This window comes from Pan troglodytes, chromosome 16 (assembly GCF_028858775.2).
Source record: "Pan troglodytes isolate AG18354 chromosome 16, NHGRI_mPanTro3-v2.0_pri, whole genome shotgun sequence".
Classification (NCBI taxonomy): Eukaryota; Metazoa; Chordata; class Mammalia; order Primates; family Hominidae; genus Pan; species Pan troglodytes.
Genome location: NC_072414.2, coordinates 25,159,054 through 25,184,251, shown reverse-complemented (window position 1 = coordinate 25,184,251; position 25,198 = coordinate 25,159,054). Strand labels below are relative to the sequence as shown.

Genomic DNA, 25,198 nt, shown 5'->3' with positions numbered 1-25,198 from the left:
CTGGAAAAGGGGTAATCTGGGCAGAGAAAGCAGCCAGTGTCAAGGCTCTGAGCAGCCAGAATGGCTGGATTGGAGTGTGGCTATGAGTAAGGAAGAGAATAGAGGAGATGAGGTCAGAAGTTAATGGGTGAAGGGAAGGACCAGTTTGTGTCCATCCTGGTTTATAAACAAGCTCAACTCAAACAACTTAAGCTTTTATTCTAAAGTCAAATGGGAAACCCCTGGGTGTGGGAAGTAGAAGCGTGACATATTCCTATTTCTTTTCAATAAGATCCCTCTGGCTACCGGGTTGAGTGCAGACTGGGGGCCTAAGGTAGACGGAATCCTCTTGTGACACTCCAGGTGAAAGGTGATGGTGGCTTGAACCAAGGCAGTAGTGATGGAAGTCATGAGAAGTGACTGGCAAGTTTGAATCTGTTTTGAAAGTAAAGCTCTCAGGACTGCTAACAGATTGGAACTGATGTTCACAGTTAAGAGAGGCGTCATGGCTGGCCAAACAACTAAAGGATACAGTTACCATTTCCCACGTTGAGGAAAACTTCAGGGAGAAGCAGGTTATGGGAAGAAGATCAGGTGTCCAGTTTGGACATTATAAGTTTGAGATGCCTGTTTGATAGAAAAGTGGAGATAACTGTTGGACAGGCATGTGTTTGAAAATTGCAGCTGGGCATGGCGGCTCACGCCTGTAATCCCAGCACTTTGGGAGGCCGAGGCGGGTGGATCACAAGGTCAGGAGATCGAGACCATCCTGGCTAACACAGTGAAACCCCGTCTCTACTACAAATACAAAAAAATTAGCCGGGCGTGGTGGCAGGCGGCTGTAGTTCCAGCTACTCAGGAGGCTGAGGCAGGAGAATGGCGTGAACCCGTGAGGTGGAGCTTGCAGTGAGCCGAGATCACGCCACTGCACTCCAGCCTGGGTGACAGAGCGAGACTCCGTCTCAAAAAAAAAAGAAAGAAGGAAAATTGCCAGCATGTGAAGTGGAAGAAGATCACCCAGGGAGAGAGTAGGCAGACACGAAAAGAGATCTAAAGATTATCCCTGGGCCACTCTATTATTTAGAGATACGAAAGAAGAAGAAAAGCCAGGATATGAAACTGAACATGAGAACCCAGTAAGGTGAAAGGAAAACTAGGAGTGGGAAGTCAAAGTGAAGGAGAAGAGAATGGTCAACCGTGTCAAATGCTGCAGATAGGCCAAGGGTGAGCAGATGCATTTGGTATTATGGAAATTATTAATGGCCTCAAGAGTGGCAGTGTTGGTGGAGTGACGGGGATGAAAGCTTGATGGGAATGGTTTCAAGATCGTGAGGGAAGAAGAAGAGAAGTTGGAAATAGAACAGACAATTCTTTCTGCAAGTTATTCTCTTAAAGGGAAAGAGATAAATGGAGTGGTAGCCAGAGGTGGAATGAGAGTCAAGAGAGGGCATTTTTGTTTTCATTTTTTCCTAATAGGAAGAATTGGAGTTTATATGCTGATGGGAATGATCCTTTTGAAAGGGGAAAATGATGAAACAGGAAAGAGAGAAACACTCCTGGTGAGGGGTGCTCATGTAGAAGAAAGGGTAAGGGGCCTAGTGCATGAGTGGAGAGGTGGGCCTTAGGCGGACACATGGACATTCATGGTGGCAGGAGAGGGAGCAGAGTACACGGGCACAGACACTCATCATTGAGTTGAGGTGGTGGTGGGAATTTGTGGAAATCTCTTTGTGTTCTCAGTGAAATATGAAGCAAATCATCATCTGAGAGTGAGGATGGGGCAGGAGGGGTGGGAGGTTTAAAGAAAGAGAAGCACTTGGAGGAGAAAGGAAGATGAATGGGGTAAAGAAATCCAGCCTTGCTCTAAGTGCTTTACACTAATTAATTCACTAATCTTTATGACACCCCTGTGCCGTAGAAACTACTCTCCCAATGTACAAACAAGGAAACAAGCAGATGAAATAAGGATGCCTAGTAAAGCAAGACCTGGGGAGAGGTAGGTTCCATCAACCAAGAGGGAAAGCAAAGACTGCATGGTCTATAGACTTGTCTCGAATCCTGAAGACCTTCAAGAGCTGGCTCTTATTTATCCCTATAATTTGCTTTATTTTTCTTAACTCGTTGACTGCATCTCCATTCTATGTAATAAAAAGAGTCTAACTAACACTGCCTCATAAATAAAATTTGAAAATTGGCCCAGCCCTTCCTCTGCTGCTCAGAGGAGGTGGCAAGAGGCAGGAGTTCCATCTGCAACTAACAGATCACTTCTGAGCCTGTCTGCCTCTTGGTCTGAATCCAGTTAGATTTCCCACAAGCTGACATACTTCTGGTTCTAGCTCTAGAGCTGTTGTATTCCTTAGCATCATGGCACAAAAACGTTGCATAAGAATGACAAGTATGATTTCTTAAAGACTGAGCCCTTTCCTAAGGAATGAAAATGGCTATTTTAATCAAACTAAAGCAAATTGGGATATTTAGCTTGTTGGTTCTTCAAAGTGATCAGGTTTGCATGAACCACTTTTCTGACTCTTAATTTGGGAGACGGTTTCTATGTATAACTAAATTTGCTAATTGATAAAAGTATTTTCTTTATTACTACTACTTATTATCTTCCTTGGTGCCAGAATTACCATTTTACCTTAGTGTGTTAATATAAATGGTGACAATTAGTGTTGACATTCAGTCTGGTTCCAAATACTTTAATCAAAAATATGTATAACAGTGCACATCTGCCAAGTATTTACTTTATGTACTGATTTATTTATTTATTTATTTACTTATTTATTTTTCTTTTTGAGACAGAGTCTTGCTCTGTTTCCCAGGCTGGAGTGGAATGGCATGATCTCGGCTCACTGCAACCTCCATCTCCCGGGTTCAAGTGATTCTCCTGCCTCAGCCTCCTGAGTAGCTGGGATTACAGGCGCCTGCCACCACGGCCAGCTAATTTTTGTATTTTTAGCAGAGACAGGGTTTCACCATGTTGTTCAGGCTGGGCTCGAATTCCTGACCTCAGGCAATCCACCCACCTCAGCCTCCCAAAGTGTTGGGATTACAGGTGTGAGCCACTGTGCCCAGCCACCAAGCATTTATTAAGATAATCTTTCTACCACCTTCCCCATTTCAATCAGCAATTATGACTCTGGCATAAGTCCCTATCAGAAAAGGAAATGTCTAGTTTTCTGTTTTTAGAGGAATATATGAGGAAAGATGGTAGTTTATGGCTTAGTCTAATTAAAAATTGATAGTAAGAGCCCTATTCCGATTCTAGTTTTGAGAGGTTGACTCAAGTCAATCTGAATTTGGTTGGAAAAGCTTTTTCTCACTTTTGACTAGAGATACAAAATCAGAAGTTTTATAAATAAGACGTGTGTATTAGTCCATTCTCACAATGCTGTAAAGAAGTACCTGAGACTGGGCAATTGATAAAGAAAAGAGGTTAGAGGTTTAATTCGTTCATGGTTCCACAGGCTGTATAGGAAGCATGATGCTGGCAGCTGCTCAGCTTCTGGGAAGGCCTCAGGAAAACTTACAATCATGACGGAAGGCAAAGGGGAAGCAGGCTCGTCTTACATAGCTGAAACAAGAGCAAGAGAGAGAGGGGGAGGTGCCACACACCTTTAAACAACCAGATCTCATGAGAACTCCATCACAAGAACAGCACCAAAGGGAGAAATCCACTGCCATGATCCAGTCACCTCCCACCAGGCTCCACCTCCAACATTAGGGATTATAATTTGAGCTGAGATTTGGGCAGACACACAGATCCAAACCATATCAGCATGCAGACTTGAACTGATATTCCCTTGGAGAAGAATGTTCTTTTGCATGAACTGAAAACCCACATCATTTCTCTTAATTACCGTCTATTTTCTGGATCCCAAGCTAAACTGAAAATAAGGAAATAATATCTCAGAGTTTTACCTGATCCTATTTAGACATAACTGCTCTGAAAGAACACATTTTTCAAATTATAGAGATCCCAGTTACTGATTTTTTTTAAAAGGCCACATTCAAATCAGTTGATCTATATAATGATGTGAAGATACAACCAAAAAACATTGTTATACCAGTAGTCTTATTATATGACATTTATCATGAACAGCAAGATAGATTAAGTACCCACAATTAAAACACTCAATTGCTTTACTTTAGAGGTTTAGCTAAAGGGAACTCTGACCATCTTTTTTCACAAATATTTATTGAATGCCTACTATGTGTCAGTCACTGTACAAATAACTGAGAACTCAAAATTCGGGAGAATGCATACTTGGGGAATATATAGTGCACTTAGAGAAATATGCTGTGTTTGGGGAAAATTCGGTAAGAAATGTCTGTAAGAAATTCTGTAAGAAAAAAAATGCTTACCTGGTAGACTTATTCTGAACGCCAGAATTTTTATTGCATTTGCAATGTTTGGACAGGTTGAATTGATTCTGATAGCTGTCTGTGATAATACTTGAGAGGTTATTTCTAAATTTTGTAAAGTTAATTAAAGGATTGAGAATGCCTGGGCTCACACTGATAACAAGAACAATAACAATAGTTTACCATTCAATTAACTTAAGTATAGCTAAATGATATATTGGTAGAGGTAGATGGAAGTAGAATAAGTAAAAATGCTGTATCATGGTGTTTGGAGATTAACTTCCAATCCTTCTTACTCTTAATTCATGCATTGTTTCTCTTCTGCTCTAGACTCATTTATTCTCTCTCAGGTTCTACTAAGCCTTCCCTGTTACTCCTCCTCCATACTGGTCTGGTCTTAAATAGCTACTTTCTTGTAACAAGGCACCTGTTGCTGAATTCGGAGAATTCTGTTTTTTTTTTCTTTTGCAAATTTACAGATTCAGGTGTTATATAACAGGGCCCCCATCAACTTTATTTCTTAGGAGAATTGCTAAGTAAGTGTGGCGAAATACTTGCCAACATATACTCGTTAACTGGGAATATTTTCTTGATATGCATATTGCTAATGCTTTCTATCTGTCTCTATTCTGAATGTTCCTGAAGCCTCTGTAGCAAGAATAACATATGGGCTGCATCTGAACTGAAAAAGAATTTTCCCATTGCACAAAATTTACAGGTGTCACAATTCTTTTATGACTCGTTAACCTTTAAGCTCACTTGTTTTGGCACCATCAAAATTCTAGGAGTTTATGTCTTAGCGAGTGGTTATACATTTATAATGGAGGCAAGCCTAAAATGCTGTGAGATTAAAGAAGATGGAGTAATTAATTGCTTGGGGCTGGGAATTCATGGAAGTCTTCATAGAGGAGGTGAGATAGACACTAAATCTTGATAAGGAGGAATAAACTGTCATTAAATTTTATTCAGAAGTTATCTTTAAGTAGTTATAAGTAGTATTTCAAAAGATCCAAGTAGTATTTCCAAAGATCCAAGATAAAACTGTAATAATTGATACAGTACTGTTTCCATGAATACTAATATTTCAACAGGTTGATCCTAAATGCAAAAGTATTTACTGCTAATTAATGCATCTCTATTTGGGGACATTTTGTAGATTGATGGGGATGTATTTTGGCACATTAACTTTAATGTTTATTATCACAGAATGAGAACTTTGTGAAATATTATGCCCTCTTTGAGTAATCTCACACTAATGTAGTTTTTTCTCAAGTTGTCTCTTAGCTAAGATAGTCTTCATTCCATTTACCCCTTATAATCAAGATTATATTTTTCCCAAATCCTTGACAAACTAATTTCACCAAAAGCTGGAATATCCTTTTGAGTCTTAATTTATCTTAAAATAGAAATGGCAATTTTTTTTTAAAAAAAGCATAGAGAAGCATTTTAACCTATTTAGGTTAACAAGATTGCATTAAAAGAGTATTTTTCTTTTATACTGAGGCTTAGAAATGGTAATTTACCTAACTTCTTTTATTTTTATGAAAAGTCTTTCATCACTGTTCTGGTTTCCCTCCTAGTCAGTAGAAATGTAGAGGAAATACATTAATTAAATTCTCTAATAAGATTCTGTAGCTATTGGCCCTAAACTCTAGGGAAACCAAAAGTCCCTAATTACAACATATCAGTTTCAATTAACTCTTCAAATTATTCCCGAGGTGTACCTGAGAAAATGAAAGAGTTGCTAATAAATTTTAGAAAAGATTGACAGCTCTTTCTATGGCTGTCAGGGGGCCACTGTGGACCTATGGAAGAAAACCCTAACCTACATTTGGGAAATTTCTCATATGGTAGCTTTTATTTTCCTGGGACAGTTTCTGGACTTAGGTTTTTTGTGTACTGACTCTTGTGGAGTTGGATTGATCTTGGGCATGATGGCTGTGACTGCTTTTGTTGATTTTAGGTCTGTATCAGAGAAGTTCCTGCTGAATGTTTTGCATTTTCAAGCCCCAGTTTCAACTAGCTAGAGTTAGGCACTCAGGTTGAGAGCACAGCAGGGCTGGAAGACTGTCACTACAAGTGAGAGAAGCAGGACCAAGACGAGATGTCATCTTCAGTGTGAAGGACTAGCATGGAGGGCAGGAGGTTGAAGGACTCGTCCAGCAAAGCTCTCTAGCCAGTGCTTTGGGCCTGGGATGACAGTCAGGCTTTTTAAGATAGGACCTTTTAGGCATGGCTGCTGTTTCTTGCTTATGAGGTCCAGGAGATGTAAAGAGTCCTGTCTAACTTATTCTGGTCAGGTTCCTTCACTGTACAGTTGTAGTAACTTCAAACTGGAAACTCTTTTTTTTTTTTGAGACGGAGTCTCGCTCTGTCGCCCAGGCTGGAGTGCAGTGGCGCCATCTCGGCTCACTGCAAGCTCCGCCTCCCGGGTTCACGCCATTCTCGTGCCTCAGCCTCCCCAGCAGCTGGGACTACAGGCGCCCGCCACCATGCCTGGCTAATTTTTGTATTTTTAGTAGAGACGGGGTTTCACCATGTTAGCCAGGATGGTCTTGATCTCCTGACCTTATGATCCGCCCACCTTGGCCTCCCAAAGTGCTAGGATTACAGGCGTGAGCCACCGCACCCAGCCTGGGAACTCTTTTTAAAAGAAAAAAAAATCTGAAAGAATTTTGAACACTTTGCTCCTGGTTCCTTGCCTCTTCCTCATGTGACACTTAAGGGTTAGGCTGCCTGCTGCTTATCTGCAAGCTATATAACAACAAACCACACACAAAACTTGGAGGCTTAAACCAAATACAAACTTTTTCTCCCCACAAACCTACAATTTGGGATGGCTTTGTGGGAACAACTACTATTTTGCTTATAAAGTATTAGCTGGAGCTCTTAGACTGGAGGACCTACCTTCAAGATTTCTCACTCACATAGCTGGGAAGTTGGTACTGGCTATTGCCAGAATACTTTTTCAGACCCAAGTCTTGATTCCTTTCCATGAGCTACTCGGGCACCCTCAAAGCATGAGTTCCAAGAGAACCAGGCCTCCTTGTATCTGGACACTGGAAGCAAAAGGGCCACATTTTGTGCCACTCACAGAATCTACAAAGCCCTCTCTTCTCCAGAATGCTAACCATTATGAATTTTGTGATAATTATGCCCTTTCTCTTTTTTTGTAAGTTTATCACCTACAAAACTACCCTAAAACAAGGGTTCCTAGCCCCTGGCTGCAGACCAGTGCAAGTCCATAGCCTGTTAGGAACCAGGGTGCACAGCAGGAGGTGAGCGGCTGGAGCGAGCTTTACCGCTTAAGCGAGCTTTACCGCTTGAGCTCCGGCTCCTGTCAGATCAGCGGTGGCATTAGATTCTCATAAGAGTGCAAACCCTACTGTGAACTGCGCATGCGAGGGATCTAGGTTGCACCCTCCTTATTAGAATCTAATGCATGATGATCTGAGGTAGAGCAGTTTCATCCTGAAACCATTCCCCCACCCTTGCACCCCGTGGAAAAATTGTCTTCCATGAAACCGGTCCCTGGTGCCAAAAAGGTTGGGGACCACTGCACTAAAACATTTTGTTTATTTTGTACTTTGTATGTCTTGAATTAGAATATGTACATTCTTCTGTGATCTACCTCTTTTGATCAACATTATGATTGAGAGATTCCTGTATGTTATTGACTACGATTATAAATTATTTCTTGTATTGTGTATCTGTTATTTCTCCATTCTACTGTTTATGGACATTTGGGTTGCTTCCCGTGTTTTGCTATTATTAACAATGCAGAGTAAAAATTATTGTACACTCTCTTCTGGGGTATAAGTGCAAGAGTATTTTCAGGGTACTTTGTATAGAGAGATTGATGTCTTGTAGGACAGGTACAAGTTCTATTTTGCCATTTACAAATTTACAAAAGTGCTTTTGCAAAGTGGTTGTTTTCTCCAAATCGTTTTCCTTGGTTATCATGCCAATTTACATCCCATAGATAGTGTATTAAGATTTCCTGTAGCTTCACATGAATTATGACCTAACATTGTCCACTGAAATTTTCATTTTTTCAAATGAGCCCAACAGATATAAAAAGCAGGACACAGCTAAGTTTTCATTAACACACTCCATTATAGGTAGCATTACAGAGGAAAAATCAGATTTCAAAGTTTTCAAAAATTCTGTGTTATCATTATTTTGATGTTGAACGATCCCATTGTCCTAATAATAATTCTAGAATTCTTATAGATCCCTCCCAGATATTAAGACTACCATGAGAAAAATTGTTTGTCATGATGGGTTAGAAGGATATTTTTCTTTTTTGGTATGAAGCCATTCATTATATTTTGATCTTTGATCACAAATTGTACAATTCAACTATTACCTTGTGAACAATGCTCTCTTAATGATATTTTATTATCATATAATTTTATTCCATTAGTTTTGATTGACAACTTAGTCTTAATGTTGTGAAAAGTTATACAACATACAAAATAACTGGATCTCTTTTAAATCTCAAAAGATTTAATTTTTCACATATTTGCATATAAAATAAGGAATGCAAGATCTTTTGAAACACATATTCAATCTACATTTTTATCTTCTTCCAGGTACGCAATCCAGTGATTGAAAATTAATTCACCTTAGTCAGAAGACAGTTAATTCCTGACACTGCAACAATTTGTCTTGTCAAGATGTGATATTTGCAGAGAACTAGAATAGCATGACAACAAAAACCCTTCTGACTTGTGGGATTTCAAACAAAAAGGTTAAAATTGCATTCTGCAGCTATACAAATTAGCATAGACCTTCACTACAGCCTCAGGTACTGGAACAAAACTGGAGCAGTTCTCAATAAAATTAAGCTGTTGAGAATAAAAAAGAACTTGAAACAGTAAGTAGGAGTCTTCAATTCTGTTTCTTAAGCTGCTGAAGCTTACAGCTCCCTGCTGCATTATTACAAAGACAAACTGCTAGGTGAAGGAAAAGCTGTAGGAAGTCCAAAGGGCTGATTATTTTTATGTATTTGTTTATGTATTTATTGATTGATTTTTTTTCTTTATTTTTTTATCCTTTTTTTTTTTTTTTTTTTTTTTTTGAGACAGAGTCTCTCTCTGTCGCCAAGGCTGGAGTGCAGTGGCATGATCTTGGCTCACTGCAACCTCCTCCTTTGGAGTTCAAGCAATTCTTGTGCCTCAGCCTCCTGAGTAGCTGGGATTACAGGCACCCGCCACCATGCCCAGCTAATTTTTTGTATTTTCAGTAGAGACGGGGGTTTCACCATGTTGGCCAGGCTGTTCTGGAACTCCTGAGCTCAGGCAATTCACCCTCCTCAGCCTCCCAAAGGGCTGGGATTACAGGTGCACTGTAATCCCACAGACAGCCACTGTATCTGGCCGGTCTGATCATTTTTAGACTCATCTAAAAGGTCTTTGACACAGGTAATATTTAATATTTTTCTTTTTTCTTTTTCTTTTTTTTTTTTTTTGAGACAGAGTTTCACTCTTGTAGCCCAGGCTGGAGTGCAGTGGCACTGTCTTGGCTCACTGCAACGCCCGCCTCCCAGGTTCAAGTGATTCTCTTGCCTCAGCCTCCCAAGTAGCTGGGACTACAGGAGCACACCACCATGCCTGGCTAATTTTTTTGTTGTTGTTTACTTTTTTTTTTTTTTTTTGAGACAGAGTCTTGCTCTGTCGCCAAAGCTGGAGTGCAGTGGCATGATCTTGGATCACTGCAACCTCCACCTCCCAGGTTCAAGCAATTATCCTGCCTCAGTCTCCTGAGTAGCTGGGATCACAGGTGTGCACTATGAAGCCCAGCTAATTTTTTTTTTTTAAATTTTAGTAGACACAGGGTTTCACCATGTTGGCCAGGCTTGTCTTGAACTCCTGACCTCAGGTGATCTGCCCACCTCGGCCTCCCAAATTGCTGGGATTACAGGCATGAGCCATCGCACCCTGCCGATACCATTCTTTCTATTTGCTAGGATGGCATGAATGAAACTATTTATCAAGAAGGCAGGTGAGCATTTGTGTTTGTATTCACCAGCAAGTGGTTCATATTCATGGATTTTATACTGTATAGAAATGAACTAAGGAAAAAGGACATACTGTCCATACTCTTAAAAGCTTTTATGTATGTAGACCCAGGCTTCAAAATATGTTATATGGCATAGAAAGATCCAGAGTTTACTAACTAGTCACGCATCTGTCCTAGCTTGAGGGCTACTAAAGTTACTTAGGAATTCAAGTATAATTAATCACACATTTATATTCTGCCTATGCCATGGAAAAGGAAAAAAATCCAGTTATGACAGCATTTGCCTATGAATATGAAAACAAAATGCTGTATCACCACAACTGGATCTAATCAGCTGAAACTGTTAAAAGAGAATCATTTGGCTAACTGGCTTTTGACAAAAGTGCAAACCAATTCAGTGAAAGAAGGATAGCCTTTTCAACAACTGTTCCTGCAGCAATTGGACAACCACAGGAAAAACAAAAACAAAAACAAAAACTCTACATAAACCTCAAACCTTCCAGAAAAATGAACCCAAAATGGATCATAGATTTAAATGTAAAACAGAAAACTATAAAACTTTTAGAATAAAACATAGGAGAAAATCCTAGGGACCCAGAGCTTTGTGAAGAGACCTAGATATGACACCAAATCCATAAAAGAAAAAAAAATCTATAAATTGGGCATGAATTATTTTTTAAATTTGCTTTGTGAAAACTCTCTTTGGCACTGAAAAGACAAGCTACAGACTGGAAGAAAATATTTACAAGTCGCACACATGATAAAGTATTCATAAATAGAATGCATAAAGAATTCCCCAAACTCAATAGTATAAAAGCAAACAATACAATTAGAAAATGGGCAAGATACATGAGGAAACTTTCACCAAAAAGGATACACAGATGGCAAATAAGTACATGAAAAGATTAAATTCATTAGATTTTAGGGAAATGCAAATTAAGACCATGATCTGCTATTACTGCAAACCTACTAGAATAGCTAAAATAAAAAATGATGAAACCAAACGCTAGTAAGGATGCAAAGAAATTGGATCCCTTGTACATTTATCTGTGGGTATGTAAGATGCTACAGCCACTCCAGAAAGTAGTTTGGCAGTTTTGTAAACAATTAAACATATATTTATGATACAACCCAGTAATCACACTCCTGGGCATTTATCCCAGAGATGTGAAAATTTACATCCACACAAAAACTTGTACACAATATTCACAGCGGGTTTATTTGTAATAGCCAAACCTAGAAGCTAGCAAAATGTCCTTCAACGGGTGAATAAACAAACTGTGTTATATCCATACCATAGAATGTTACTCAGCAATAAAAAGGAATAAACTATTGATACATGAAACAACTTGGATGGATTTCAGGGATAAAAATAGTGGAACAAAAAGCCAATCTCAAAAGATCACACACCATATGATTCCATTTATAGAACATTCTGTAAGTAATAAAATTATAGATATGGGAAATACATTAGTGGCTGCTAGGGTTTAAGGATAGTGGAGGAGAAGAAAGTGAATGTGCCTATAAGGAGGTAGTATGAGGATGATCTTTGTGGTAGTGAAAGAGTTCTGAATCTTCATTGTGGTGGTTGCACAATCTACACTTGTGATAAAATGTCATAGAGGTATCTACACACATTGCACCAATCTCAATTTCCTGCTTTTGATATTGTACTATGAAAATGAAAGGTATTTGAGGAAAACTGTGTAATGAGTACATAGGGCCCCTTGGTGCTATGTTTTCCTATAAACATGTCTAAATAAAAAGTTTAAAAGAGAAAGAGAGGGAGACTATCATCTTTGAGCAATTCACTCTACAAAGATGACAAATGACTAAGACCTTTAAGAGATCCCAGTATGCCAGAGCCCTACTGGATCAAACTGAAAACACTTTCTTGGCCAGTGAACAAAGACATTTGCCTTAATCTACCTAGTACAAATATGTGAATTCATTTATCCCTATCCAGAGTGCAAACTTTCCATTTTTAATTAGCATAACCCATCCAAATATTTGTTTCTAGCAGTAAACTCCCCCAACTTTTCTCTCTCAGTCAACTACTTAGTAAATTTGTTTACTGGTCCATGTATTTACTGGCAATTAAATCAACTCAACGCTCACTATGTTGACCACTTAGTGGTCATAGCATATTTGTATCATCACAAAAGATTTGCAGCTTCAGACAGCCTTCATGCCCTATCTAAACATACAGGATTTACAGTTCCAAGTGCTAAGCTGGGTAAACAGTTGGGGAGTATGATTTATAGGTGACAGAGTAAAACTAAGGAAGAGCCCAAGGATGGTGTCCAGGGCAAAAACCAGAATATCTAAAGTCGAGGTGACTGATATGGTTTGGCTGTGTCCCCAACCAGATCTCATTTTGAATTCCCACGTGTTGTTTGAGGGACCTGGTGAGAGATAATTGAATCGTGGGGGGAAGTCTCTTCCATGCTGTTCTCATGACAGTGAATAAGTCTCACAAGATCTGATCATTTTATAAAGAGGAGTTCCCCTGCACGAATTCTCTCTCTTTTTGCCCGCCACCATCCATGTAAGACGTGACTTGCTCCTCCTTGCCTTCCTTCATGATTGTGAGGCCTGCCCAGCCGTGTGGAACTGTAAGTCCAATAAACCTCTTTCTTTTGTAAATTTCCCAGTCTCTGCTATGTCTTTATCAGCAGTGTGAAAATGGACTAATACAGCGACAGCAAAAAAGTGAGGCCAAGAGAGCTGGACAGAGAAGCAGAAGCCAAAGAAGGATGTGGCAAAGGAAGGAACTACAGCTAGTCAGAACAGAGCAAGAATGATTGACAGAGACATAGCCTGGAGGAATGCCCTGAGGTGATGGATGAAGAGGGACTATTAATGATGCTGAACCAGTTTAGATACCGTTAATATAATAATGATGCCAGCCTGGGCAACATAGTGAGTCTCCATCTCTACAACAAATACAAAAATGAGCTGGTCATGGTGGCACATGCCTGTAGTCCTGGCTACTTGGGAGGTTGAGGTGGGAGGTTCACTTGTGCCCAGGAGGTCCAAGGTGCAGTGAGTCATGATTGCACCACTGCACTCTATCCTGGGCAACAGGGCAGGACCCTATCTCAAAATAATCATCATCATGATCATCATTTATTGAACATTTATTTTGTGTCAGGCTTTGTGATAAGTCCTTTCTTCAACCTCAAGATAATTGTATGAAGTAGGCACACATCATTTCCATTTTATAAATTGGAAAACCAAGGCTCAAAAGGATTAAATAACTTATCCAAGACTTTACATATGTGAAGTGGTTGAGCCAGTATTCAAAGTCAGTTTGGTCTGATTCCCAATGTGCTTATTCATTACGCTCAACCTCACTCCCCCACCTCATATCTATATCTACAACTATGTCTATACTATGTCTATGTCTAGCTATATCTGGATCTATATTTAACACAAAATAGTGAAAAAATCAGGATCAGGCCAGGTGTGGTGGCTCACACCTATAATCCTAGCACTTTGGGAGGCTGAGGCAGGCAGATTGCTTGAGCTCAGGAGTTTGAGACCAGCCTGGGAAACATGGCAAAACTCCATTTCTACAAAAATTAGCCAGGCATGGTAGTGCACACCTGTGGGCCCAGCTACTCAGGAGGCTGAGGTGGGAGGATGGCTTGAGCCCAGCAGTTGGAGGTTGCAGTGAGCTGAGATCGCACTACTGCACCCCGGCCTGGGCAACAGAGCCAGACTTTGTGTAAAAAAATAAATAAATAAAAATAATAATAATAATAATAATCAGGATTCTGTGAATATGAATAAAGTGTGAGGATGGGACTATACACCATGACGTTCAGTACAATCATAAAAATTTGGGGCTTCAAATGTGGCTTTGACTTCTTGGTTGTAAAGTAAGAAAGGGAAATGTGGTCACTTTCAAAGTGCACACTATCTACTTGGAGCAATAAGGTAAGAAGGGTTTATTTTGGGAAGTTTCATCAAAAGGGTGAATTTGTGCAGTGTCTTTAAGAAAAGGAAAATGCAGTTTAGTGGAGGGAAAATGTTCCTCATTAGTGTTTTTCAACCAGAGGTGTCTACTGCTCTGGGACATTTTACAAAGGCTTTCAAATTACATTCCTGTTGACTGTGGATAGGTGTCCTGGGGAACATGGCCCTCTGTTGGGAATGCTGCCATGGTACAATGTGTTGCTGAGAGTGTACTAATGGGAGAGTACAGGTTAGAGTCTCTCAGTTGTGTTGAAAGAAGAAAAGGGTGAAGAATACCTGTTTTAGACAAAAGGAGAAGAACAAGCCATTTGTTAATTCATTTATTCTAAAAATAGCATATGCCATGTGCAGAAGAAAGATGAGATAAAAAAATAAAACACGTACCATATTAGGGAGAATTAGATGCCGCTCACCGTATGCCAGGCATGGTGTTAGGAGCTTAACATATGGGATTTCATCTAATCATCACCGCAACTTTGTAAAGTAGAAGTAGTGCTCATTTCACGAGTCAGGAGACTTGTGCTTGGAGAGAGTTTAAGTAATTTGCCCAAGGTCCCTTCTTGAACAATTTCAGGAGTCACCATTCCTGTTGAATTTCCTGTGAACAGTGCCCCTGTAGCCCAACTGAGGAGATAAATAAAAATGGTTTTGATTAACACACACACTTTCAAAGGGTTTGTGGCCTAATTGTGGCATGAAGACCAGTATGCTCATATTCCTAAAAACAATATAAAAATCCCCAAAGAGGCAAAAAGAGGTTAGAGGGAATCATTCTGCCAGGATTGGGGCTGGCATCCAGGAAGCTGTAGAAGGTGTCACCAGTGGCAAATCCATATGGGTCTGCAGTAACATCACTTCTTGCCTCCTCAGAAGAAAGAATTCAACCGAGAAGCCATAGGCAGAAGGAGAGGCCGGGGCAAGTTTTAGAGAAGGAAGGGAAGTTTATTAAAAACCTTTACGGGAGGCTGAGGCAGGAGAATGGCGTGAACCCGGGAGGCGGAGCTTGAAGTGAGTCGAGATCTCACCACTGCACTCCAGCCTGGGCGACAGAGCGCGACTCCGTCTCTTAAAAATTTAAAAAATTTAAAAACAAAAAGCTTTAGATGGGAGTTGTGGAGTGAAAGAGAAACAAAAAGCTTTAGAGCAGAAATGAAACAAAGTAAAGTACACTCGGAAGAGGGCCAAGCGTGCAACTTGAGAGATCAAGTGCACGGTTTGACCTTTGACTTGAGGTTTCACATGTTGCCATATTTCTGAGGTCTTGCGTCCTGTCTCTCCGATTTTTCCCTTGGAGTACGCTGTCCGCATGCGCAGTGGCCTGCTAGCACTTGGGAGGTGAGGTGCGCAGTGTGTTTCCTAGAGTTGTTCATGTGCTCATTTGAGGTGTTCTTCCCTTACCAGTCAAATGTTCCTAGGAAGTCATATACCAGTTAAACTCTCCCATTTTGCTTCTTAATGTACATGCTTGAGCCCCCTCGCCCAGCTCCTGAGATCTTACCAGAAAGCGGCTGATCACCAACTTCAGGTGTTTGTATTTATTGGGAGACGGCCTTTCCCTGGCACCGGCTGCAACCAATTATTATTTTAGAGAGGCACTGTAACAACTGCCTGACCATCACCTGATGGTCGCCTCACATTTCTGATTCCTGGTGTGTGTGTGTGTGTGTGTGTGTGTGTGTGTGTGTGTGTGTGTGTGTGTGGCGGGAAAGCCCTTTCCGGCTCTGCTCGTGTCTTACCAGCTACCTACTGAAACAGAAGCAGCATTTCAGCTAACTGAAAAGGATGGATAAGATTATGGGAGATATTACTGCACGGGAGAGATGTTTTGGGAGAAACAGTAGTGTGTCTTATAAGGACTTTTCAGCAACTTGAGATTGGTACAATTTATCTGGAAAAGGTTAGACTTAAATCATAGAAGAATTCTCTCATTTTGAGCTAAAAAAAAAGAAAGAAACAAAAAAGATCATAGGGGAGTAAATTGCGTATACAGGACAGAAATGGACAGACTTGAAGTCCAAGCACACACCTTTATTGATATCTCTTCAATTCTGTATCCTGCCTCATCTTCTTAGTCAACACAGAGAAGAATCCAGGAATGGTTAGCAGAGTGACACTGACGTGTAAAATGCCATCTACTGTTCCGGCAATTTAAGACCTCAAAAAGCGAAGAGGGAATTCCAAAGGAGTAGGCAGTAAAATGGAATCTCTGGACCCTACGCTCCTCTTCCTTCCTGTTCCACCTCCACACACTCCTTCCACCTTTGAAACGTCAGATCCTTTTTTCCCAATGATGGCATTGCCAGTTAAGGGAAAATAAAGAGGCTTGTTTTGCAACTCCAAGAATCTGATTGGGTGAGAATGAGGGCTTGCTTAGCTCTTAGATAAGTCTTCTCTCAGGTCCTTCCTGGCTTGCTCTCTGACATCCCTACCTTATAGCTCCTGGATGCATTCAATATAGATGCACACTTTGGATTTGGGGGCAGCAATTTGTACACATGCCACACAGAGATCATGGAAGAGAAATGAAAGTGATCACAGGTACCATTAGGCCTAGAGATTTGGAAAAATGAAATATGTTCTATAAAACTGATTACTGCTTTGGAAGAGATTTAAACTGTACCTAGAAATCTGTTTCATAGATCTTATTGCTGCTACAGAAGAGATCTAGACCGTCCTAAAGGGCTGAACTCTGCTCCCACTGTGCCCACAGTGATGCCGCAGATGGATTATTGCTGCCCCACCCGCCCCCCTGCTTACCCTCACCCACCCAACCCACTATGACATGCTGGCCGGCCCAGCCAGAGATTATATAATAGGTCCAGCTATGCGTGCTTACTATCAGTAAGTCATTGCCCTTTCTGATAGTTCTGACGTTCAGTTGGAAATCTCTGTTGGGATCAGAAGAAATGTCAACTGGGAAGAGAAGGGTGAGCTCAGAGGGCATCATCATCACACCACATTGCTATGTGTAAAGACCATAGAAAGAAAAGTAAAATCCAGGGAGAGTGGGAAAAAAAAAAAAAAAAAAAAAGGAGGAGGCAGGAGAAGAAATTGAAAAGGGGATTAAAACAAAAGAGCTTAAACAGGAAGGGAAAAGAAGAGAAGATGCAATGTGAAAGGAGAATAGAGATTTTGTTCTCTACTTTTCTTAGGTTGGATTTGGTCCTGAACTTGTTTAGTGCGATGATTAGGATATGCTGTGTCTGAGAGCCTGACATGTGTTTCTTCCTTTCAGTAGTTGTATCCTGTTGCCCATGCTGCTGTTTCTGCTGTTGTTTTAGGGTTAACTCCACTTATAATAGTTAGAGATATTTTGAAAGTAGGATGGTAATAAGCTAATAGAAATCAGTCAGCCAACTTTTTGGTACCCTCTAACTCTTCTACTATTTTTTAAAGTTTCTCTGAAGGTTTGGTTAAAAACAAACACTCAGTATATTTGTCAATAGACATACATGAGTACCCTTAGCAACTTGTGACGGGACAAATGTAGGTGAGAAAAGGAAAATGGAGCCAAAGTGTGGAAAATTTTGAAAACAAAAAGATTCCTGTGCTCCAGTGGGTTTCATTTATGAGATTTTTAAATTAAAATATGATCTGGTTTACTGAAATTTAGCTTGTAAAAAATACTGCAATTGATCCTGGGAAGCATGAGAGTGTAGGAGGCTTACGTTTCTTCTTGGCTCTGTGTGGCCTGAACACAAGGTCTACCTTTTACCTGCTCATTCCTGGGGCAATTACTGCATTGACTGTTAGGGGCTTTTCCATAACGGATGTTTGTGTTCACATTTTAGGGACGCTATGATGGAAGACGTTGGACAGAATCCACTGGATGATGTGTAAGTATGGGAATAATAAAAGAGTTCAGTAGAGGAAGCTCCACGGGAAAAGTCTCCAGCAATCCAGTAAGGAAGAACTCCATTGTGTGAGAATTTATCTCCTCAAGTCTGAGGAGGCTTCCTAGGGATAAGAAACTTTGGCTTCAGTTCTCTGTTCTTCATCAGAATAATGATGGGGTTTTCAAAGATCTCTAGTGTCTCAAACAGCTAATCAGTCTGGCAGGAAAAAGATTCATCACCCTTTTGGCCTCTACTCAGCCCATGTCCCTGCCTGACTAGGTTAGAAGATAACAAAAGGAGAAGCCTTTCCCTTGCAGGTCTCTAAATGCTTTAGAGGTATCACTTGGATTCTGCATACTTCATCTAAGATATTTTAAAACAAGTGTGTTAAAGTATTCATAGAAAAAATATTTCTTTTGCTTCATGAAAGCTTTGTTTCAGTGGGTTCCATTTATAGTATTTAAAATTAAAATGTGGCTCCACTCCAGGAATTTACTTTATGCAAAACAGTGTAGAAATCAATTTATCATGGAAAACAAAATAAGGCTGGTTAAGCTTATTAACAACAGAAGATAAGAGAATGAGTGAAATTATATGGGAACGTCTTCTTAGGGCTCCTATGTTTTCCTGTCCCGAGGTTGGTGATAAAGATGATTTTCTGTAGGTACCAGACAATAGAATTACCAGCATTAGAAGCCGTAAAACAGAACCTTGACTGCCTGAATTCAGACCTTGAAAAGGACCTGCAGAAACTGGATATGGAGAATCAGGTTCTCCTTAGAAAGATTAAAGAGAAAGAAGAAACTATTTCAAGGTAAGGCTTTGTGGTTGGTGGGGGAAGGGCCTCCCCGCCCCTGCAGGTCCTTTGGGATACAGAAGGTGGAAGAAAGTTTCACTTATTTGATGGTGAATCTTGACGTTTTATTTAAATCCTAAAGTATGAACTACAGTGCCCTCAAAATACTTCAGGTATAGATTTTTGCATTAAATTTTCACATTAGGTTGACATTTTATCGCCATTGCATTTGGTAGTTACTCTGACTTCCTGAGACTTCGAAAGTAGCTTCTCAAACTGGGGCCCTGGCAGCATCCTTAGGGGCTGAGCCACACCTGGGTGACTTTATATTTTTCAGCCTGGAAAGAAAGCTGGCCTTGTCACTAGAAGAAGCCAAAGAGGAGGAGGAGTTGAACTATATCATAGATGAACAGGAGGAATCCCTGAGGGAGCTGGAATTAGAGACAGCAAAGCTGGTAAGGAGGTGTCTAGAAAAGGACCGTTGGATGCATTTTGTTTGCATTCTGCCGCTCTCCTTCCCAGGAATTCATCCCATGTTCATTGCTTCTGTGTCTCAAATCATGGCTGTTTAAGAGAGTGTTCTGGGAATGAAGCACTGGGCGTGGGGGCCGAAGAGGCTTTTTTCCCAGATCTGCTGCGTGAGCCAGAGTGCACTTTTCCGACTTGATAGACTAATCCCCAGATATTATTCCAGTGGCCTGAAGAAGGGGGAGAGATGACGGCAGAGCAACTTTCTTCCCTTGACTTTCTTTTTCCCCACAGGAAAAAAGTAATGCAATCCTAAGCAGGAATGTGGTGGAGGTTCAGAAAAAGGTAAGGGGAGCCCTGGGTTTTTTAGGGTCACCGAGTCCCTAAGAACATTGTGTCTTCACAAAAGAAAGGCTGGTGGGCTGGGCTGGGAGTATGCAGGAGGGGTCCTAGGCACATTCAGAATGAGAAAAGATATACATAAACGTTAACGGAAAGGCTGTTCTCCACATAGCAAAGCATGCCCTGGAAACAAGCCTCGTTTCTTAGGAATCTTATCAATAAGAGTTATCTTCCAGAACTCTGTAATCACAGAGACTGGAGAAGAAGGAGCAACTGGCAAAGTTTGCATGCTCCCTCTGCACTGCTGCTGCCAATTGTTCTCTGGGCATTACAGATTGTGGTGAGAGGGCTAAAGGGCTTTACAGGGGGAAAAGACTTATCCCTCCTCCCACTCTGCCCCATTCTCTCTTCCCTTTCTCATCGTCCCCCCCTCCTCACTGTGCCCTTTCTTCCATGGGCTATGGGAACAGAAAAGTCTGTCTAGCCCACATGGAGTCAGGCAGCCTCCACAGGGAGAAGGAGATGCTTTTCTTCCAAGCTTCTATCCAGGGCCCGAATTAGTAACCACCATCTACAGCCTGGGACCCCAGTCTGCCACTGGCCCAGGTTTTCATGTCTGTGTGCCTTACTTAGTTCATGATTTTTTGAATGGTATTTTAGATTTCAGGGTTATTTACAAATATTGGCCTTGAAGAAGAAACCACAAAGCAGATCCTGGAGGAAATGAAGGTGAGTAGAAAAAACAAACAGATTTTTCTGGGAGATGTGTCAATTCTAGGTCCTGTGAGAAATTGCTCTCAAGGACTACCCTAGTGTATGTACTGGTTATGTCTGTGTACTTATCAGAGATGAGTCACTGTCCTTTATTCTCTGCATGTAATCCCATGGCCTGTGGGGCATTTATGACATCACTAGTCACACTAGGAGCAGAGATGACTGCAGTGGATCAAAGTGGAGGGAACTGCTCCAGAGTCCCCATCTTCCACCAGTCGATAAAACACATGTTCTGAATGCCCATTGGGACCTGCCCTCCAGAAGCTTATTATTTAAGTGAGGACACACAAATAAGATATTCAATAGGAAGAAAATATTGACTCCCATAATCATACAGGGATGTGTCATGATCTTCTGATTTCCAACCCATGGCTCAAAGGCCAAAGAAGTTTTTTTAAAATTTATTTTGTTATCTTTTTCCTCTGCTAGAAGATAAACTCATTGAGAACATGAATTGTTGCCTATGTTGTTCATTTGTTTCCCCAGGGCCTAGAACTATGTGTCTGGCACATAGTAGATGCCCAATAAAAATATATTGAATGAATGACTACACTGGACACCCAATAGTGGGGAAAACCCCTATTAGGAAGCTCTTTGCATACTTATGTGGTGAGTGTGGCAATTTAACTGAGCCCACTATACAAGAGCTCCACTGTCTTATGTATTTCTCAGAAAAAGAGAAACCAGGTTTCTCTCTCTCTCTCTTTTTTTTTTTTTTTTTTTTTTTTTTTTTTTTTTTTTTTTTTTTTTGAGATGGAGTCTCTCTCTGTCACCCAGGCTGGAGTGCAGTGGTAAGATCTCGGCTCACTGCAACCTCTGCTTCCCGGGAGTTAAAGCAGTTCTCCTGCCTCAGCCTCCTGAGTAGCTGGGACTACAGGCACACGCCACGATACCTGGCTAATTTTTGTATTTTCAGTAGAGATGGGGTTTTACCACATTGGCCAGAGTTCACCATGTTGGCCAGGGTGGTCTTGAATTCCTGACCTCAAGCAATCTGCCTGCCTTGGTCTCCCAAAGTGCTGGGATTACAGGCGTGAGTCACTACGCCTGGCCCAGGTTTCTCTTTTATTTTCTGTGTGATTCAGGGGACATGCCAGTGCACCCTATGAAATATGAGTGGGAGGAAGAGGCTTGTGAGCTTTGGTCAGTAGGCCTGGAGGAAGGAGGATGGCTGGGTTCACTGAATGGGCACTGGCCTACTGAGGCGTAAATGTCAGCTCTGCCACTTTAAACTTTAACAAGTTACATACTCAACTTCTCTGCGCCTTTGTTTCCTCATTTGTAAAATGGAGAGGGGAGGGGGTAATAACAAGTGCCCACCCTAAATTGTTATCAGATGTCTTCAACATGATAGCCATTAGTATCATGCCCTCTGCTGGTCTGGATATGGTAATTACCCACTTCCCTTCCATAAAAGAATGCTAGTAACTTTCTGCCGTCACTCATTGTCTTCCACAGGCAAGACTACAGAAGTCAACAGAGTCCTGTGCAAAGCAAGAGGAGGAACTGGCCAAGGTAGAGGCAATGTCTCTTCCACTGAGGGTCTGCCCGGGATAGAATGGGAGAGAATCCCAAGGGTCTTAGAAACAGATCTGCTTGAGGCATGGGAGGGGGAGGTACAAAAACATCTTGCAAATGAATTTCTGATTCTTATGCATTCTTATGCAGCTGAAGGGAAAGAAAACTTCTATTAAAAATACGCTTTTACCATTTCTTACATCTCTATGTCAAATACCATTGTTGAATTCCAAACCAAAGTGCCTTGACACGTCCCCTGGTATTTCACATGAGAGGCAGATGACAACTTGGGCAAAATATTTCCTTTGCTTAAAACCAGACCCTGTGCCTAATGATGAGGTCACCTCTTTGTGATGTGATTGCTTTTCCTTCAAGTCAGGAGTTGCTAGGTAACCAGCCAAGTGCCAGTGCACCAGGTAGGGCCCCAGGGAGGAGACTGGGCTTGGTTCTGATTTAACTCATGAGGTTTGTTAATTTTCTTTCTTTTTAGATAGAGAGTGACTACCAATCTGTGTCTGACCTCTGTAAGGACCAGGTCTACTACATAAAGGTACAACCCACGTGGAGGAAAAGTCCGAGTAGAGGCAGAATATCTCCAAGGCCATGGGTTCCTTGGTTTTTCGTTAGGCTAGAATGTGTCACTAGGGAAAATGCTCTGTATGCAACAGCAACAAGAAGACGGATGTATGTTAAGGATTTACTTTGTGCCAAGTACTGTGCTAAGCACTCAGCCTATAGTATTTTTCTCAATTTGTTCAATAATTCTATGAGCGTGACAGTTATGATCAAGGGGACAATGAGGTTTCAGGAAGTTAGAATGCAGCTAGTAACAGGGAACACAGCTAGTAAACGTCAGAGCTGGGATTTGAATACAAGCAGGGACCTGAATGGGAGGGAGCTCTTTTTGTTCATATACATCCATTCTGGTCACTAATATCTTTGAATTTTTTATTAGAACCCCTCCCCCACTGGTGTGTGCATACTGATGAGTATATTGTTTGGAAAATAATTAGCAGAATGTTTTTATTAATGACATCATGATGAAATATGGAAATTTTCCATTTATGACTTTGTTTATTTTTTAACTTCATGGAAAGAAATACCAGGAAGTTCTGAGGAAGATGAAAGAGGAAAAGGAGACGCTGCTTCTTGAAAAACAAATGTAAGCTTAGAAAAATGGCCTCCCTGACAGACTGCAGTAGCAGTCCGGCAGTCCGGGTGGTCTTTGAAGGGCGGGGTGCTTCTCAGCACAGTGTGTGTCACTGTGTAAATGGCCTCCAACAAGTCATCTCTTTCAGCCTCCACTCCATGGTTCAGACTGGAAAACCAACAGCATTCAGGCTTTCCTCTTGCCTTCCTCAGCAACTGGTGTTTTAAAAGCCTCTTTTTGGCCAGGCGCGGTGGCTCATGCCTATAATCCCAGCACTTTGAGAGGCCGAGGCGGGTGGATCACCTGAGGTCAGGAGATCGAGACCATCCTGGCCAACATGGTGAAACCCCGTCTCTACTGAAAAAAAAACAAAAATGAGCAGGGCATGGTGGCGGCCACCTGTAATCCTAGCTACTTGGGAGGCTGAGGCATGAGAATCCCTTGAACCCAGGAGGTGGAAGTTGCAGTGAGCCAAGATCAGGCCACTGCACTCCAGCCTAGGCAACAGAGTGAGATTTTGTCTCAAAAAAAAAAAAATCTCTTTTTAATGTTCTTCTCTTTAATGTTCTTTTTAATGCATCTTCCCAGGATGCAGTGTTGTTGTTGTTGTTGTTTGTTTGAGACAGAGTTTCACTCTTGTCGCCCAGGCTGGAGTAAAATGGTCTGATCTCAGTTAACTGCAACCTCCACCTCCCAGGTTCAAGCGATCGTCCTGCCTCAGCCTCCCAAGTAGCTGGGATTACAGGCATGTGCCACTGCGCCCAGCTAATTTTTGTATTTTTAGTAGAGACAGGTTTTCACCATGTTAGCCAGGCTGGTCTCGAACTCCTGATCCCAGGTGATCCACCCGCCTCAGACTCCCAAAGTGCTGGGATTACAGGCGTGAGCCACCGTGCCCGGCCCTAATGTTCTTTTCACATGTCCTCAGAGGCATGCCGTTCCTGAAAATTATCTGGAGCTATGTTCGGAGAGGAAGAAACGTAGTAAAAAGAGGACTAGGGGCCCAGAAATATTCCTTTATGTGTGTGTGCTGTCCCCTTTCCCAGGATGCAGTGGGTCCACCAGACTGACCAGAGGCCCCAGTGATGCCCTTTTATACTTTCTTTCCATAGACTGTATGTCTCAGGACTTGTCACACTTTCCTTTTGATTATTTATACTTTTCAATTGCATTATATAATGTACATAGAGTGCACAAATTTTATATAGCTTGGTGAATTTTTATACATGATAACACCACTGAGATCAAGCTGTGGAACATTCTGAGTTCCCGAAAATCTCCGTCCCCTCCTCCCAGTCAATACTCCTGGAAAAGTAACCATTAGCCTGACTTGCATCTCTTTCTTTTTAAAGTATTCTTGAACTTTATATAAATTTAGTATGTTCTTGATTGTGTCTGGCTTTCACTAAGACTCACTCGCATTGCTGCATGATTTGTTCTTTTTCACGGCTGTTATATTCTATTATAGAAATATGGCACAATTTATCTATGCTACTCTTAAGGAACATGTTGCTTATTTCCAGTTTGGAAATTTATAATAAAGCTGCTACAAGCATTCTTGTGCATGTCTTTTGATGGATGTATCCTCTCATTTTTCTTGGGTTAGATACCAAGGAATAGAATTTCTAGGTCACAGAGTATATACATCTTTGGTTTACTAGATAAGCTGAACAATTTTCCAAAGTGCCTGTACCAATATCCCCTCCCATAAAAAATGTACAAGAGTTCTAGTTATTCCTCATCCTTACTTTCACTCAGTATTTATAGCCTTTATGATTTTAGCTATTCTGGCAGAAGGGTGTAGTGATGTATACAATTTTGATTTAAAAAACATTTTATTACTCAATAATAATGATATTTTATGTGCATTTTATTGCTTATTAATAGTGATGTCTTATAGCTTTTCACACAGTTTGGAAATTTGAATGTCCTCTTTTGTGACATGTCTTTCGCCTGCATCTGTGA

At 41.0% G+C, this 25,198-nt stretch overlaps 1 protein-coding gene and 1 long non-coding RNA gene across 4 annotated transcripts in view; both read left to right on the top strand.

The window, feature by feature from the left end:
- Positions 1-5,127: 5,127 nt before the first annotated feature.
- LOC107968506 (uncharacterized) lies at positions 5,128-9,227 on the top strand. The gene is made up of 2 exons (XR_001709688.2): positions 5,128-5,255; positions 8,940-9,227. It is a non-coding gene; the product is annotated as an uncharacterized LOC107968506 (long non-coding RNA).
- Positions 9,228-17,128: 7,901 nt separating this feature from the next.
- The window catches only part of TMCO5B (transmembrane and coiled-coil domains 5B), a 37,198-nt gene continuing 29,128 nt past the window's right edge, over positions 17,129-25,198 (top strand). The window contains exons 1-9 of one of the 3 annotated variants that reach the window (XM_016927885.2): positions 17,129-17,276; positions 18,141-18,185; positions 18,850-18,999; positions 19,319-19,436; positions 19,744-19,794; positions 20,452-20,520; positions 22,024-22,080; positions 22,574-22,633; positions 23,181-23,245. In XM_016927885.2, coding sequence (XP_016783374.1) covers positions 18,148-18,185; positions 18,850-18,999; positions 19,319-19,436; positions 19,744-19,794; positions 20,452-20,520; positions 22,024-22,080; positions 22,574-22,633; positions 23,181-23,245 — 608 coding nt within the window. In that variant the 5' untranslated portion in view covers positions 17,129-17,276; positions 18,141-18,147. Of the gene's footprint in view, positions 17,277-18,140; positions 18,186-18,822; positions 19,000-19,318; positions 19,437-19,743; positions 19,795-20,451; positions 20,521-22,023; positions 22,081-22,573; positions 22,634-23,180; positions 23,246-25,198 lie in introns of all 3 variants that reach the window. The other 2 variants (XR_010151583.1, XM_009428726.3) reach the window with 2 other exon arrangements.